A 12,521-nucleotide genomic window follows, 5' to 3' on the forward strand; every position below is an offset into this window, starting at 1 on the left:
ATAAGGACTAGACATATTTAATTAGAGAAAAATTCTTACCTTATAATTATAAATGATACCAACGGTTAAACGTTCCCCACGATTCACTTCTTCCTTATTTGAAATTACTCAACAAAACCAATGTTCAACATCCGAACAACTCAACAAAAAAAAAGAAAGAAAGGGAAAAAAGAAACGCGACTCTGTCACAAAACAACCTGTACAGCATTTAACGCTAACTTCTATTACCTAAATATGTTATATGTACAATTATTATTATCATTATTTATTTTATAATTATGATGTGTTCCCTGGCCGTTTAAGGCCGCCCTGGTCCCGCGCCCAAAGGCGATCTTGGCGGCCGTTCTGGAATGTCTTTCTTTTACCAAATCGAGTCACACATCACTGGAATAGAGTCGTTTATTTAATCTTTATGTATGTATATGCTTTAAAACTATGCTGCAAAGTCCAATTTGTCCCACGAAAGAGCAGCCGTAAAATCAGCAGGTGACCGATATTCCTCTAAACAGAAGGGATCAAAAGGGTCCGGTGCCGTTCCCAAAAGCGGATCGTAACCACCTAAATCCTGCTCCTGTTTTACTAAAGAATTCTGTTTGTTGTTGCTGTTGGAAGTTTCTTTTGGCAGTAAGGAATCTAGCCAATCGTCGGTGTCCATCGGAATTGGCATTTGTTCAGAATCAACGAAGGAATCGTTTTCGTTACTACCGTTCTCGTTCTGCTGACCTCCCAGTTCCATCACCAGCTGACTGAAATCCATGTTTTCCAAAGTGTCTAGCGTGTCAAAAAGTTCGTTGGGATCTAAGCCCAACGCTGCTTCTGGACTGTTTGGATCAACGTCTGACATTGGAGCACTCGTCATGGTAACAGTGTTATTATTGTTATTGCTACTGTTGTTGTTGTTGTTGTTATTATTATTTGACAAGTTGCTGTTTGTAAACGACGGCTCGCTAGTTTTGATGTCTGCAGAACCGGGTGTTTGGGGATCGTTTGCTGCACTGGGGGGAAGTTCCCCATTTTTAATTAGTATTTCCAGGACATCGTCAACTGTTTGGGACTTGATATGTTTCCCTTTCTTCAGCTGTTTCGTGGCCTCCTCGTACACTGGAGGTGGAGGTTTACTGCTTTCGCTGTATTCCATCTTGATGTCAGGCGCATTAATTACAGGTGTCGTGACGATAGTATTCAGAAAACCAGGGAAGGAACTAGCTTTATTGTGTCCGTTGATTATTTTCGCTTTTCCGTGGATAATATGATTAAGTACAAGGGCGGCATCGTTGCCGTTAAGTATAACGTCGCCAGTTAAGTTCTTCTGATTCTGGAAAGCGACATGCTGCTCCTGTTGTAGCCTCTGCTGTTCCTGCGCATGTTGAGCTTGCAACGCCTGAAGCTGCTGCATTTGCAAATTGAGCTGCTGGTTCTGTTGACGAGCTTGCAAATGCTTCTGCAGAGCAATTAATTGAGCTTTCGGTTCTGCTCTGGTGGCAGCTTGCAATTTCAATTGGGACAATGTCAGTTCCCGTTGCAATTCTTCAATTTGCCTCTGCTGTTCTCTGACTATGTCGTCCTTCGATTGCAGTTGGACGTGATTTTGGGGGGTTGGTTGTCGCGGTGGTTGAGGAGGAGTGGGAGGCGCAGGTGGACTCTTGGGATCGTGAACGTCCATGTATTCTGTAGATTCATCTTTGTAAGTACTTTGGGGAGAGCCGTTATCGTCTTGCGAATAGTTAGATTCGCATGTAGTTACAGAACCAGGAGTTGGTGCTTCCGAGCAGAAACTTGAGCTAGTGGAGGATTCGTTATTGCCTGTAAACGGTTTGAGCCTCTCGATCAATTGCGGTTTCGAGCCGGATACGGGCAAACTTCTCCTTTTCAATTCCGCTTTTAAATCGCTAACTTTCATGTCCTCCAATCGGCCAAGGAACTTAGCCGCAACTGTCGGTTCTGAGACGGTGCTATTTGTACCGTTATGCTGCGTACTCGAAGACGTTGAAGATCCATCATTCGAATTCTTCTGCGAAGCAGGTAAAATGATTTGCGGATATTTGTGTTGCAGCTGCAGTTGAAACTGCAGAAGTAACGTCTGTTGCTGCAATAGCAAGTCGTAAGAACTCTCTCCCGTGGAATTGTTGCCCAAATTGTTCGCCAAGTTGTTTTTCTGTGCGCTCGGCGGACCTTTGTACTCGTGGAATTTAATTGTGCGAGTTTTCGGTATCGATTTTGACTTGGATTTTTTGCGATTTTTATCCTTTCCTGGCGCATCAGTTTTGCAGGGTGACTGCACAGGTCGGGGCGTATAAGAGACGGGTAAAGGCGGCGGAGCAGGTGTAGAGGGCTGTGTCGAAGGCACCGGACTAGCAACTGAGGACAACGGACTCAATGTGGAAGTGGAGGACACAAGAGACGCGGCCGGACTGGAAACGGAATTCAAAGAAAACACCGACGCGTTTCCGGAGCGACTCAAGTCTGCGAACACTACTTCACTATTGTCTTTATTGAACACCGGCGTTGTTGTAGTGACCACTACCGTTCCCTCTGTCGCAGGTATGAGCGATACAACAATTCCAGCGGATTTCGCGGCAGTCTCGATTACATCTGAAGAACTCGGACTGACGACACTATCACCTTCGGAACTTTGCGAATCGTCTTCCAACGTCACGTATTTGTGGGGAAGTTGCGGCCTGTTCAACTGACCCTCGCACGTGGCTTTATACGGTATACGACCAGCTTTTACGGCGTTCTCGATCGGTTCCTCGGTGTGCAATATGTTTTTCTGAATAAGCTCCAAGGGTCCAGGACGGTGAGACAACTGGTCATTGAGCTGGTCTGCCAACCGAGCCTTTTTTAACATGCGCTGCTTCTCAACCAAACTGGGGTCCAGATGACCGCGATCCTCGTCCAATATATGCCTCCTTTCCAGTTCTTGCCTGGATGGACGTTGCTGGATCTTCGCTTTGAGAATATCGCCAGTTTTCGCACGTTCGAGCTGTCGTCGCTGGCCATGATATGCTGCCGGTGTTTTGTGAGCTACAGCGAAAAAAAAAAAAACCTACACATCTACCCATAAAAGACACGAGGCAGAGAGAGAAGGAAGGGTGGGAGAGAAATGTGACTTACGTGGCATGATTCCTTGGGCGACCAGCTGATCGAAAGGACGCCTGAGCATGAGCTTCACCTTCAGGGCTGCAACAAATAGAGATCGCGCTGTAATGACACATGTGGGTCTTAATTGATTTTAAAAAGAAGTACAAAAAAACGTGAACATTTGGTGTTCGGCCCACGTTTCAGGAAGGACGTGACGGTCACATCCGATCGTCATCGGACGGTCTACACGATCGAGCGACCACTCGAGACTGGAACACACACTGGCGTCGTTCGTTGTTGATGTTGTTTGTTGTTGTTCAATAATATTTGTTGTGGGTGTACAAAATTGTACAGAAAGTGAAAATGCGCCGTCGTTTCTATACCGACACTGGCTGCAGACCGAGTCAAAAACAAGGTGAATAAATTAAATCGCGCTTAATAAAAATGTCACAATAAAGACGGGAAAATCTTGCACAACCACGTGTGGGACTCTCGCCGCTCTGGCTCGTGGGCGAAACGGATTATTTAAATCTGGTCCAGATGATCGGTACGCTACGATTTTTCATTAACGAAGTAGGTATCTGGATTTACAGGTACATGCAGCTCGGGACGATAGAGAAACAAGTGACGATCATGCACACACGACGCTTACTTTACATGACCGTAGGTAATTACTCATGTAAATTAATTGTAATTGCGTTCGATTGTGTTCCATCCACACTTCTTTTATTCAATTATATTTTTTTCTCTATAACTACATAAACAAAACAAACGCAGACTACTGCTAGATTACGCGAAAAAATAAATACACTTATTAATATTATCAGAATGATATAATACACATAGTTCTTGATTGTATTTATTACAATTACTCCCATTTAGTCATTTTCGTTTTAATAGAATTTATTATCACATGACGCAGAGATATCACTGTATACGTAGTATCTACTCTTATCATCATTATTTAAAAAAATTGCCCATACTTGCTAAATCATTGTTATAATGTGAATTTCTTTAATACAAATACTCCTAAATATTGATAAATCAACCCTCGATCTGAACAAACAAGATAATTGTTAATCTTAACTACGGTCAGACTATTATTTAAAAAAATATATAAATAGGATGAATTATATCTAAATAAAGACGCTATTACAAAAAATATACGTTCTTAATAACTCCCAACTTACTGCTTCTCAGTTGAGAAGTACAGAAATCGCAAAACCATCAGCCTTTAAATAACTCGAGCAGGAACACGGGATAAAGGCCCAACCAGCGGAAAAAGATTTTAGATCCACTCAAAAAGTATAGTAGGGAACAAGACCGAATCAACAGATCACTCAAATAACCAATGTAACGTAATAATCCTTGTCAGATAAACAGGTTTATTAAACTGTGAACGAATTTTCAGAGTACTTCAACTTTTTGTGTTATACCTTAATCTCTACAAAAATTCAAGGATTTTAAAAGCTTGTACTGCATGCTTATCTATTATTTATTTAGACATAACAGTAGTTGCGTAAGTCGCACCGTACTTTAAATTACAGGCTTCCGTAATCTACGTTCAATAAAAAAGAGTGCAGAGCGATCGGTCACACGACTCACACACCGAGGGCCATAAGAACAGATGCACTTTCGTGAAATTTTACGCAGAAAAGTCCACGCAAACAAACGTTTTGTCAGAGTGGTAGGTATTAAATGAAAGGTTTATATGTCTAATGTGTTGACGAAAACCTAAAACAACAAAAAAGCTCATCGTGACACTGTGATTTTAAATTAAGTGGAGGGATGTTTTGGGTAAAATCGTGTAGGGAGGCATCAGGAACTTGCACAGGTATCCGTAACTCAGTAGCGGAATCTTCTATACTAAGCCAGCAGAGGAAAGTTATATTTCTTATTTCTGAAATGCACTATAACATCCGTTAATTTGTTACCAAATCCAAAAATTTGTCGCTCCAGCTGGCCACTGACAAATAGGCGACGCGTTAGTAAATACAAAACTGGCACTGTACCCATCATATCTCGAAATTTAAATGGAGAATGACCAAGAAAAGTACTTTAAGGGTCATAGTTTGTCGCTGAGTTCAGTCTCAAGTTTGCTAACCAGCGAAAAACGATTGGAGGGTCGTCAAATCAAACGAGCTAAGTTGCACTCTTTCAGCGACAAATTAACGACAAATAATAGTTATTACAATATTTTTCTATATTTCCATTTCGAGATACACTGTGTAGTATCGACTTTCGCTGATCAGCTTGAGGCTGGACTCACGACAAAAATGAGTAGAATTACCATCTTTCAGCGACAAATAATGGCCCTTAAAGTATCTTTTTTTCTATGCCATTTCTATTTCGAGATACGCTATCTAGCGTCGGCTTGAAGGCTCGCTAATTGATTTCCGGTGAGTAGCTAGATGCTGGATTCGCGACAAACATGAGTAGAATTACCATCTTTCAGCGACAAATAATGACCCTCAAAGTATCTTTTTTCTATGCCATTTCTATTTCGAGATACGCTATGTAGTGTCCGCTTGAAGGCTCGCCAATTGATTTTCACTAATTAGCTACAGGCTGGATTGGCGACAAAAATGAGTAGAATTACCATCTTTCAGCGACAAATAATGGCCCTTAAAGTATCTTTTTTCTATGCCATTTCTATTTCGAGATACGCTATGTAGTGTCCGCTTGAAGGCTCGCCAATTGATCTTCACTAATTAGCTACAGGCTGGATTGGCGACAAAAATGAGTAGAATTACCATCTTTCAGCGACAAATAATGGCCCTTAAAGTATCTTTTTTCTATGCCATTTCTATTTCGAGATACGCTATGTAGTGTCCGCTTGAAGGCTCGCCAATTGATCTTCACTAATTAGCTACAGGCTGGATTGGCGACAAAAATGAGTAGAATTACCATCTTTCAGCGACAAATAATGGCCCTTAAAGTATCTTTTTTCTATGCCATTTCTATTTCGAGATACGCTATGTAGTGTCCGCTTGAAGGCTCGCCAATTGATCTTCACTAATTAGCTACAGGCTGGATTGGCGACAAAAATGAGTAGAATTACCATCTTTCAGCGACAAATAATGGCCCTTAAAGTATCTTTTTTCTATGCCATTTCTATTTCGAGATACGCTATGTAGTGTCCGCTTGAAGGCTCGCCAATTGATCTTCACTAATTAGCTACAGGCTGGATTGGCGACAAAAATGAGTAGAATTACCATCTTTCAGCGACAAATAATGGCCCTTAAAGTATCTTTTTTCTATGCCATTTCTATTTCGAGATACGCTATGTAGTGTCCGCTTGAAGGCTCGCCAATTGATCTTCACTAATTAGCTACAGGCTGGATTGGCGACAAAAATGAGTAGAATTACCATCTTTCAGCGACAAATAATGGCCCTTAAAGTATCTTTTTTCTATGCCATTTCTATTTCGAGATACGCTATGTAGTGTCCGCTTGAAGGCTCGCCAATTGATCTTCACTAATTAGCTACAGGCTGGATTGGCGACAAAAATGAGTAGAATTACCATCTTTCAGCGACAAATGATGGCCCTTAAAGTATCTTTTTTTCTATGCCATTTCTATTTCAAGATACGCTATGTAGTGTCCGCTTGAAAGCTCGCCAATTGATTTTTACTAATTAGCTACAGGCTGGATTGGCGACAAAAATGAATAGAATTACCATCTTTCAGCGGCAAATAATGGCCCTTAAGGTATTTTAACTATTTCGAGATATACTACGTGCAGTGCCAGCTTGATGACTCCTAATCGACTTCCACTGATCATCTTGAGGCTGGACTCACGACAAAATGAGTAGAACTACCGTGTTTCAACGACAAATTGAAGCCCTTATTGCACTATTTCTCTATGCCATTTCTACTCCGAGATATGCTATGTGTAGTGCCAGTTTGATATTAATTTAGCAAGCCGTCTATTTGCCAGTGAGCTGGAACGACAAATTTTTGGATTTGGAAACAAATTGGTGAATAATTAGTCGCAAAATGTAGAGCATTTAAGAAACGGTGCTAGCTTAATATGGGGGCAAGGTAGAAGCTCTCCTGGCTGTTTCGAATGGAAGAATTTCAGATGGGTATTTAATGTACTCTTTGCTGTTTTAGTTTGTTATTCTACATGAATAAATATTTTAAAATAGTTAAGTAGGTATTTTTGAAGAAATTTTGTTGATTTCCGAATAATATATAACGCTAGTTCCTGCTTTAACATCAATTAAAAGCCCAAAACTGGTTGGCAAGTCCCACAACAACTAAATTCATTCATATGAAATGTATGTACTTTACAATAACGCGTTTGATAACGCATTAAACTAAATTTTTATTGGGCAATAAAGGAATATTTAATTAGTTTAGGATGTCATTTAAAACCGATTGCCAGTTAAAATCGAAGGATACGTGTGGGCATTGTAATAATGATTTCCTTCAATGATAACCACTAAGGTTCTGTTACAATTTTTCGTTAATATGCATAAATATTATTTCACTGACAGTTCCTTAAGCAATTAAAACCTCTCACTGAAAATTGATTACTACCTATTACTATGATAATTCTGTTGTTTAATACAACACGCAAGGTTGCAGTGGGCCGTTTCAGATATATGCATTACCTTTAAGTATACACAAGTACCTATACTGTTAAACGAAGATAAAATTAACATGCTTACAAAATACAATTATTATAATTGTCCATACCCACAAAGCACACGCTTTTCTAATCTTTTGGTTTAATTTAGATGATGTTCTAGAGTTGAGTTGAGGTAAACTGTATTGAATTAACTACAAGTATCATCAAGAAGGAGTCGTAGGTAAATATTTGTGTGAGGTGTATGGAATCAGTGACGTTAGGTAGCCCAAATTATGTTGGTTCAGTAATGAACTTAAGTGATTAGATTGCCTAGGAAAATAAGCCGCTAGTTGATATTGAAGGAAGATGGACTAGACCAGATCACAAAGTAAAGTAAAGGAGAATAAGTCCAAGGCAATTGTAAAATCTAAAATCTAGTAAGATTAGTACAGTCTATTTCAATTTGTTAGAATTGTGACCTTGAAGAAATCTGCGCGAAGATAGAAAGAATACATACTAGGCGTGAGCAAGACAGAAATAGTTGGAACAAGCTTGAACGAGCAGAGCTCTCGATGGGCGGGCTTAGGACATCGGCTAAAAATGTACAGTACTAGACGAAAATGTTTAGCAATTTCTTAAAAATAATATGTACATATATAAGTTAACAATAGAAACCAAAGCAACAGTTTTATAGGTGTATAGAACGTTAAGTTACTTCACTTGTAATTATTTTTGGCTAAATATGCTTTTAAATGAAGCATTTTAACGAGACGGTTTAAATAATTTTGCAAATGGTACTGTACACTTTTGTCTAGTTTTCGCTCGATGATCGGTGGAGAAATGAGCTCCGCAGGCAAATATGATTGAATTTGGAATTATGCTACGGCGCATCCTAATAAAGGGAAGGGGCATATCTCTAACTTCTTGAAACGAACACTATGCTTAGATTTGCATATTATATAGCAGTATTGGTATCTAGCAAGGAGGAGTTAGACATAGCTTTAAATAAAATGGAAACGGTATTGACAAATTCTGTATTGTATAAAAATAATTAAAAGTAAAACAAAAATACTGGTATGCAAGGTAAGTAAAAGTAAGGCTGATTTTTAGGTATCTAGGAAGTCAGATAAGTCAAGACGAAAGGAGTAGTAGGGATATAAAGCAGAGGATAGCGCAGGGTCGAGTCGTCTTCAATAAAAAGAAGTCACTTCCATTTTCTGCGATATTTATAAGCAAAACAACTAAGGATTTTTGAGATAAGTGGAACTGAGAATTGTCCTTGTTTCAACATGTTGGGAAATTTCTTAATCTTTAGATATTCCTGCAAATTTCAAGAAATACATAGGTATACAACATTTGCTATAACTAACACATGAACTTGAATCCTACAGGAAAAATTCAGGATAACTGCAATATTGTGTGAAAAATCCAGACAACTCAAAATCTTAATCTTACTGTGCGACAATGAAACAGATTTGGTTAAGCTAAGATGACTACAAAATCGCCAAAAATCACGAAAATATCGTTAGGTTAGATTATAATTTAGTATTATGCCAAAATTCACGTTTCTACGTTAAACAATTTGTGAAAAAGAATTCTGTTCTTTTGCATTTTGTCCAAAATTTTCTCCCTGCCTTGACGCACAGCGGTTTAATTCAAGTAATCAACACAAAAACACATCATCTGTTATTTTGAATCAACATGATCTAAAGATTCTTGGCCAGCCAAGTGCTACATAATCTACGCTCTTCATACTTAACGTGGATCATTTCTAATGTCAAATAAATTAAAACAAAACTTTAATAAATGTCAAGGTCGATTGTCGTCCAAGATTTCGTTAACTGTTAGGAAAATTATGTTAGTAAGACTGTAAACATGACATCCAAATATACTTACGTATAATAAGAAACCTAAACTGTAAAGAAATTATACTATTAAGAGTGATTTAATGAAACATGTGCTCGAGGTACGCACATTTACGCCAAATTTTGCTAAGCTAAAAGTGGAAATGTGACTTATTTAGATTAACATAACTTTTTGGCGACTGCCATAATTTTGAAAGAAAATACTAAATATTTATATGTAATTACATAAATAAATAAACTTTTGAAAATAAAAATAAGTTTCGTCAATTATTAATTTGCAACTTTTAATCGTGTAAAGTCAGGACGGAAGGAGTTGTAGGGATACAAAGCTGAGGATAGCGCAGGATCAAGTCTAGTCGCCTTTAATAAAAAGAAGTTATTTCTATGCTCGGGAACGGTTAATTTAGAAATTCGAAAAAGATTGTTAAAGGTGTATGTTTGGAGCGCGGTGCTGTACGGGTGCGGTACACTTGGACGGTGGGCGCTGCAGAAAAGAAAAGGTTAGAAGCGTTCGAAATATGGTGTTACAGGCGAATGATGAGGATACCGTGGATACAGAAGGTTAGAAATGAAGAGGTATTAGAAAGACTAGGAGAACAGAGGACTATGGAAATCAATAAAAAATAGGCGAGATAGGTTGGTAGAACACCTTTTTAGGCATGAAGGTCTAGTCAGAGACATATTAGTGGCAGATACGGGGGTTAGAAAGGGTAGAGGTAAACCTAGAATAGATTACTATTCGCAAATAGTTAAGGATGCGGGTTGTTGTAGTTTTAGGGAAATGCGAAAATTAGCTCAGGATAGGAAAGAGTGGAGGTGTGTGTCCAACCAGTTTCAGAACCTTATGATGACGAGTCGTGTTTGATACCTAATTAATTTTTTTTAATTATATTTACAATGAATTTCCTCAAACTTCAAAGGTTAATATTAAATCCAATTTCAATATTCTCGCATACGAGGGCTGATGGTTTTCTGGTCCTAATATTTGCGTGCGTGCTACTGTTTTATAATCAAATCTTAGGTATAAAAAATAATCGTAAATCTTCTGCTTTTTACAACCCTTTAATGAAGCAAAAACTAATATAGGTACGGTGTTGACTTACTAAATTTATTTAATTTGTATTCCCAAGTTTATTATGTATATATTACAAGTAGAAAATAGAAAGCTTAATCTAATCAAGTTGATCGACTTTTTTTACTATCTACGTTTTTTCTCAAACATTGCATTTTACCCTGTTATGAAGAAAACCGATAGGTCAATATCGCTTTATCTATCGACTAAATATTTAATAACCCCCAACCGATAAATATAGTATACTAGTTTTATCGAAAATCATAAAAGTTAAGGTTTCTACTTACATTCTTTATTGTGTTCCAACGAATTAAGCAGTGGCGTAGTGTCAATAATCGCCTTGGGCGGGGAATCCCTCGGGGGGGACCGTTGTCCCCCTTCCGCCATCACACTGCCGTTGTTACTTCCACCACTACTGTAGCTACCACCACTACTACTGTTGCTGCTCCCTGAGCTACTATTGCTGTCTTTGAACCACTCCGGGTAAATAGCAGCAATCGTATCAACTAAATCCTTGTCCAACTGCAGCTGCCAATATCCGGAATCGCTCCGGTGGGAAGACTCTGGAACAAGCCGAAAAAGGACATTTTACCTAAGGTTACTACTGTGATAAAAACATCGCCTGTCATGACATCTTTCCCATAAAAATATGCTCCCAAATTGTCTGTAAAAGGGATTTTTATTAGAAAATGTTACCTGTTTCGGACATCTTGCCTGGCACCTACAGGAATTGAGCAACATTAAATGGTAATAAAAATTTCACAAACATCTTCAAAATTTCAGTAATTAGTAATTAAGTACATTTAATCAAGTTGATTTTATCTTGTTTGTTTATTTGTATGATCTCAAACAGATTCCGATTAAAAGAATCACAAATTTTACATTTATAATTTAGAACACAGAAGCAGATTACGAAAAGTACTAAGAATGATATCGATTTATAATTCACGTCGAAAGAAATCTTTCACTGAAGGTTTCAAAATATTCGTAAATGAGATCAAGTATACACTAAGATGTTTATTTACTAGAGGGTGGAAGATCACAACGAATTTTCGCAAACATTTATTTGAAATAATCGATTGATAAAACCAATTGTTTATTTTTAAATCAATTACTCTCATAATGATTCACAGATTATGTGTAAGCTTGTGTGATACAATTAACATAATATGTATTTATGAATCAAGATATTCAGCCTACACCTTGGCAACTACCTACGATCTCAGAGATCTGCTTAAATTGGTATTGTAATTGCCGTGAAATATATCACTTATTTTAATGACATAAAAAGATAAAATCTACAGTTGCAAAAACTAAAAATTGTCAGTTGAACATATTGAAACAAACATATCAATAAAGGAAACACAACTGCAACTTTTGTAAGTAATACCTAATCAAAATATGAATATATCATCAAATAATGCGGCTTCATATGTACATAATAAAAAAAAACCGTACATGCTTTAATTCCAGGTGGTCATTTATTGTGAAACGGTTTTACGACCACGTGGTCGCAGATGGTCCATCGAGCCGGACAACAATAACGTTTCGCTCTTTTTCGGGACCTTGTAAACATTCTGTTTGGGCGGAAACGTACGAGGCGCGAAACGTCACACTCGCACATACACAAACGCAGATACGTAATGATAAAGCCGATGGATGTGAGACAAGGACGGTCGCGAACTTACTGAAATCTACACAACACAACGTAGGTACATGGTATACCTCTACGTTGAGTAGCGATGGTTAACAACGTGGTAGGCGTTTTGTGTTGGCATACAACCGGATCTCGGTGAATTAATTAACAGCTTTTTTCAATAAACTTGATCGTGATCCAAAACAATTATTACGATCATCGACGATGGCCAGACGGAGAAAATTGACATGAAGTAAGGTGTATACAATGAACCGCGGATGGGCGAGACCATT

General features: G+C 38.3%; 1 protein-coding gene across 1 annotated transcript; it reads right to left on the reverse strand.

The window, feature by feature from the left end:
* Positions 1 to 6: 6 nt before the first annotated feature.
* Positions 7 to 11,154, reverse strand: LOC108741415 (MKL/myocardin-like protein 1). Its single transcript, XM_018476229.2, has 3 exons — positions 10,880 to 11,154; positions 3,115 to 3,180; positions 7 to 3,024 (listed from the first exon to the last, which is right to left on the reverse strand). The coding sequence occupies exons 1-3, from the start codon at positions 10,977 to 10,979 to the stop codon at positions 434 to 436; spliced, it is 2,757 nt and encodes a 918-aa protein (XP_018331731.1). The 5' UTR covers positions 10,980 to 11,154; the 3' UTR covers positions 7 to 433.
* Positions 11,155 to 12,521: the final 1,367 nt, after the last annotated feature.

This window comes from Agrilus planipennis, unplaced genomic scaffold (genome assembly GCF_000699045.2).
Source record: "Agrilus planipennis isolate EAB-ADULT unplaced genomic scaffold, Apla_2.0 scaffold314, whole genome shotgun sequence".
NCBI lineage: Eukaryota > Metazoa > Arthropoda > Insecta > Coleoptera > Buprestidae > Agrilus > Agrilus planipennis.

What these genes read in the sequence shown, in the direction of transcription:
- LOC108741415 (XM_018476229.2), bottom strand. Translation starts at nt 10,979, where the DNA reads ATGGCGGAAGGGGGACAACGGTCCCCCCCGAGGGATTCCCCGCCCAAG. An exon ending in GTTGGAACACAATAAAGAAT is followed by an intron (nt 3,181 to 10,879) that starts GTAAGTAGAAAC and finishes TATTTGTTGCAG; the next exon opens with CCCTGAAGGTGAAGCTCATG. An exon ending in CGCCCAAGGAATCATGCCAC is followed by an intron (nt 3,025 to 3,114) that starts GTAAGTCACATT and finishes TTTTCGCTGTAG; the next exon opens with CTCACAAAACACCGGCAGCA.